The 5,046-nt window shown below is 38.9% G+C and overlaps 1 protein-coding gene across 1 annotated transcript; it reads right to left on the bottom strand.

The window, feature by feature from the left end:
• Nucleotides 1-293: 293 nt before the first annotated feature.
• Nucleotides 294-4,636, bottom strand: LOC120633522. Its single transcript, XM_039903752.1, has 2 exons — nucleotides 3,749-4,636; nucleotides 294-740 (listed from the first exon to the last, which is right to left on the bottom strand). Exons 1-2 carry the CDS (start codon nucleotides 4,591-4,593, stop codon nucleotides 737-739), a joined length of 849 nt encoding a protein of 282 aa, XP_039759686.1. The 5' UTR covers nucleotides 4,594-4,636; the 3' UTR covers nucleotides 294-736.
• Between the last annotated feature and the right edge of the window lie 410 nt (nucleotides 4,637-5,046).

Genomic DNA, 5,046 nt, shown 5'->3' with positions numbered 1-5,046 from the left:
CGTCACGCGACATGCAACACACAGTCGAAAAAGTCTGAGACCAGTTTAAACTAAGATTTTCGTGATTAATCAATAAAAAATAATAGTTCACCGGGTACATACCACGATAATATTTTGGAATTGTCGATATTTCGACCCAGTTGCATGGATCGTGGTCTGGGTCTAAATATCGACAAATCCAAAATATTATCGTGGTATATATCCGTTGAACTATATTTAAGAAAAGTCTGAGACGATGTAATAAAAGTTTCTGGTATGTCTGTAGGTAATGGCGGACAAAAGAAACAACCGTCTAGTACCAAAGCTAGTTTATTACTACCCGCGGGACTGCGGTGTACGTGTATATATCACATTCCTCCATCCTTACTTAAGGCTCTAAAACAATAGGTAATAATTAAAAACTAGATCTAACATAAAAACTACTCTAAAATAAACTTAAAAGTACTTCCTATAATCTACTATTTTCCTTCTTCTTTCGGGACGTCCGGGCGAGCTTTGATTAGATTTAGATATCTCGTCTATGTTAGTTTTCAAGCAATCAGGAGCACGCTCAGACTCGGGCACGGGTACCTGAACTTCAGGTGTTGCCTCAGCATCATCTCTGTTACCACTAATTGGCACATTATCATCTGAATTTAGATTGTCACTCTTCGAAGCCTCAATATTAGGAATTAAGGTGTCTACAGGTTCGGGTGATGATACTGATGAAACATCCGTTAAATCCGATGACTTCTGCTCAGCTGAAGCCGAAGGAAAAGTTATTTCAGGTAAATATTCATTACAATAATCGTTCTCATCAACTATGTTAACTTCACTTTTTAGCTTCCTAATTTGGTCCAAATGTCTTTTGCGAACAGTATCATATTTCTTAAAATAAATTTCAAAAATCCTTAGACCGATTTTTTTTATTATTTTACCCGTTTCCCATATAGCTTTTTTGCTAGAAAACCACTTAGACCAAACTATTTCACCCACTTCAAAACTTCTACTTGGTTTTAATTGAACTTTTTCTTTACAAAGTGTAATATCACTTTTATTTGGTATGATAACATCTAATCTAGAACGTATGTTTCGACCAAACATTAACTTTGCCGGAGTATCACCAGTAGAACAGTGGATTGTATTACGGTATTCAAACAGAAAAGTCAATAGCTTTTCTTGTATAACTCGCTGCGGAGTGCTATTATTAATATCACTCATTATACACTTCAACATTTTTTTACAAGTCTTTACTGAGTTTTCGGCTTGTCCGTTACTAGAAGGGTGATAAACCGGGGAAGTCATATATTTTATACCATGATTAGTACAGAAGTGATGAAATTCAGAGGAATTAATTTTTGGATCATTATCTGATACAACTAAACAGGGAATTCCAAAAGTAGAAAATACAAATTTCAGTTTGCATATTAATGCAGCCGTGGAGGTGCCGCCATTCATGTAAATACATTCTAACCATTTACTAAAGGCATCTATTATGATCAAATAAACGCAATGACCTATACTCATATAATCTATGTGAATTCGATACCAGGGCTGAGTAGACTGGGGCCAAGAGGCGGGCGGCGCGCGGGGAGGTGAGCTTCGTACCGACGCACACGCGTTGCACTCGCCTATCCATCGCTCGATATCTATATGTATATGTGGCCACCATAACTTACTGCGTGCTATCAATTTCGTTTTAATTATTCCAAAATGAGCCGAATGTAGTTCCCTTAGCATTCTTTCTCTAAAAACGGATGGAATTACCAACCTATGACCACGAAACAAACATCCATTAATTACTTATAAATCGGTTTTACAGTAAAAATAAGGTAATATTAATGTACAGGTAATTTTACGCGGCCAACCGTGTTTCATATAATTCATTACAGTGGCTAGCTCCGTATCATGCGCTGTCGCGTGCTTCATTTCCTCTAATGAAACCGGTTTTGCACTTGCATCGAGAAACAAAAACGTAATGTTTTGTTCCCCCCCTTCCTCTTCAACATTTGTTGATTCCGACTGAGGCAGCGGCGCTCTAGAGAAAAAATCCGCTACTAGATTATTTTTAGCCGATACATACTTAACGGTATAGTTATACGCGGACAATATTATTGCGTATCTCTGTAATCTAAGGGCTGCTGTTACGGTAACACCATTTTTATTACCAAATATGGATAGAAGGGGCCTGTGGTCCGTCTTTAAGATGAATGGCTCCTGTCTACCGTAGAGATATTGATGGAAGTGCTTCACAGCAAATATAATCGCGGTAGCTTCCTTTTGAATTTGGCTGTAAACCTTTTCACTAGCTTGCAAAGACCTAGAAGCGAAAGCGATAGGACGCTCGCGACCTTCACCATCAGCGTGCGCGAGTACCGCTCCTAACCCTGCCGGCCCTGCATCCACAGTAAGTATGAGAGGTGCAGACGGGTCGAAATGAGAAAGAACACGGTCTGAGGCTAACTCCTTTTTTACCTTTTCGAATGAATTTTGTTGACGTTCTCCCCAGTGCCAAGTAACATCTGCGCGTAGTAATTCATGTAAAGGGCCCAACAAGGCCGAAGCGTTTGGAATAAAATTACGGTAATAGTTAACTACACCTAAAAACCGTTTTATTTCTAGAACGTTTGTTGGAGTAGGCACCTTAAGAATAGCGTCTACCTTGTTAGAACACGTCTTTAGACCGTTTTTATCTATGACGTACCCAAGGTATGTTACGCTATCCTGAAAAAAGGCACATTTATCCTTATGTAGTCTTAGTCCCGCATTTTGTAGTCTATGTAACACCTCCCTGAGCCTTAGTAAATGTAATTCTCTCGTGGGAGCTGTACAACATACATCATCTAACCAACATGTAACACCTTCTATACCTGCAAGCAGTGTTTCCATGGCCCGTTGGAAGATAGCAGGTGCATTCGCTAGTCCATAAACCAACCGGGTATATTTAAACAATCCTTTTTGAGTATTTATTGAAGTTAACTCTTGAGACGAACTAGATAGTCGAAATTGATTATAAGCATTACTTAAATCTATTTTTGAGTACTTAGACCCGCCACCAATCTTTGCAAAAACCTCTTCAATTCGCGGTAATGGATATTTATCAATTTTTAAAACTTTATTTAAGGTGCAAGAAAAATCACCAGCGATTTTTACACTACCATTTTCTTTTAAAACTGGCACGATAGGTGTCGCGAATTCAGAAAAATTAACAGGAATCAAAATACCTAATTTAACCAATCTATCTAATTCATCTTCAACTTTATTTTTTAATGCAAATGGAACTGAACGAGGCTTGATAAAAATTGGTTTAGCTGACTCCTTAAGATGTAATTCTACCTCAAACTTGTTAAAACAACCTAGTTCATCTTTCCAAAGGTCAGGAAAATCATTTAACAATAGCTGCACCTCCTCGGTATTTTTATTATGGATATTTATTTTGTTGACATTAGATGAAGCGAAATAAATATTAAATTTCATCATGAAATCACGCCCTAATAACGGAGGCCCCCCATTTTGTACAACGTAAAATTTTATATTCTGAGTGGTGTTCAAGTACATAACGTTACAGATAAAGTATCCCAAAGGAATAATTTTGTGACCGTTGTATAAACACATCTTTAGGTCAGTGTTATTCAGTTTAAAATTTTTAAAATTATTTAAATACAACTCTTCTGAGATAACGCTTGTACCTGAACCCGTATCTAATTCCATAGGCAATTTTAAATTATTTAATTCTACAGTTATTTTTATAGGCTTACTATTAACGTACCTCATGTTAAACATATCACATTCCTTACAGTCGTGATCATCATTTTCATCCGAAACCACCTCTAAATTATGCAACTGGGACTTCACACTTTCCTTAGTATTTCTGCACATTTTTATTAAGTGGCCTTGTGATCCACACCCTTTGCATTTCCAGTTTTTAAACCTACATTGCGATGTTTGGTGATTTCTCATTCCGCACACTTCACAACGCTCACTGTCACTTGATGCTCGCGATGACGCTGCGCCATTTTTACGCCGCTCTCGTACCTTGTAAACTGGCTCCTCTTTGAAGACAGCTTGCGATGAACTTGCACCATCGGTGCTGATTGGTCTTCCAGCACGAGCACATGCCGCTTGTTGAGCAATTTCTACCGCTTTTGCAAACGTTAGCGATCGAGAATCTTGTTCAAAAAGACGGTCGCGTTCACGGCCTACTTTTAAGCCTAAAACGAATTTATCTCGCAGCAATGTGTCTAGCATATTAGCTTCAAACTCACAATATACGGCGAGACCTCTTAACCGCGCCGCCCAATTTTCGATACTTTCTCCATCAAATATTGCTGCGTCATAAAACTTCGCCCTATCAACTAAAGTTGACCTCTTCGGCCTAAAATGGTTGTTGAGTTTTTCCACTAGCTCCTCGAACTTGACTGTATCCAATTCATTCGGAAGTACAAGGTTCCTTGCCAGACGGTAGGTTTCGTCCGATAAATGTGTCAAAAGTAATGCACACTTATTCTCCACTGTCACTTTGTTCAGCTTCATAAACTGGTTCAAACGTCCATAAAACACCTGCCATTCTTGTGTTTTATGATCGAATACGGTTAAACTGCCGATATAATTCATTGTCTTTTACTAATCACGCGCGGGTTGCGTGCGCCTCGTCGCCAGAATGGTATGTCTGTAGGTAATGGCGGACAAAAGAAACAACCGTTTAGTACCAAAGCTAGTTTATTACTACCCGCGGGACTGCGGTGTACGTGTATATATCACAGTTTCACTTTTAAATCGTACTGGAGATTTCGTTATAAATCATCTGCATACCCTGTGCATTCCCTGTATGCAAGCCACTGTGGACTACGGCCTAATCCCTTTTCATCGTGGGAGGAGACCTGTGCCCTGTAGTAGTCTGGTAATGGGATCTTATGATGATGATGAAGGCTAGGTTCTAAATTCGATGAGTTTAAGGTGCTTGAATTTAGAGAGGTATATACACTATGGCCGTATGGTGACGGCAGATAAAAATACAGGTGTCAACAACCTTTTTCTACCCTAGGTCGTTGTACGAGGTGACTAAGG

Source organism: Pararge aegeria, chromosome 21, assembly GCF_905163445.1.
Source record: "Pararge aegeria chromosome 21, ilParAegt1.1, whole genome shotgun sequence".
Classification (NCBI taxonomy): domain Eukaryota; kingdom Metazoa; phylum Arthropoda; class Insecta; order Lepidoptera; family Nymphalidae; genus Pararge; species Pararge aegeria.
Note: the sequence above shows the minus strand (reverse complement) of the source record. Positions and strands in the feature narration are given on the sequence as shown.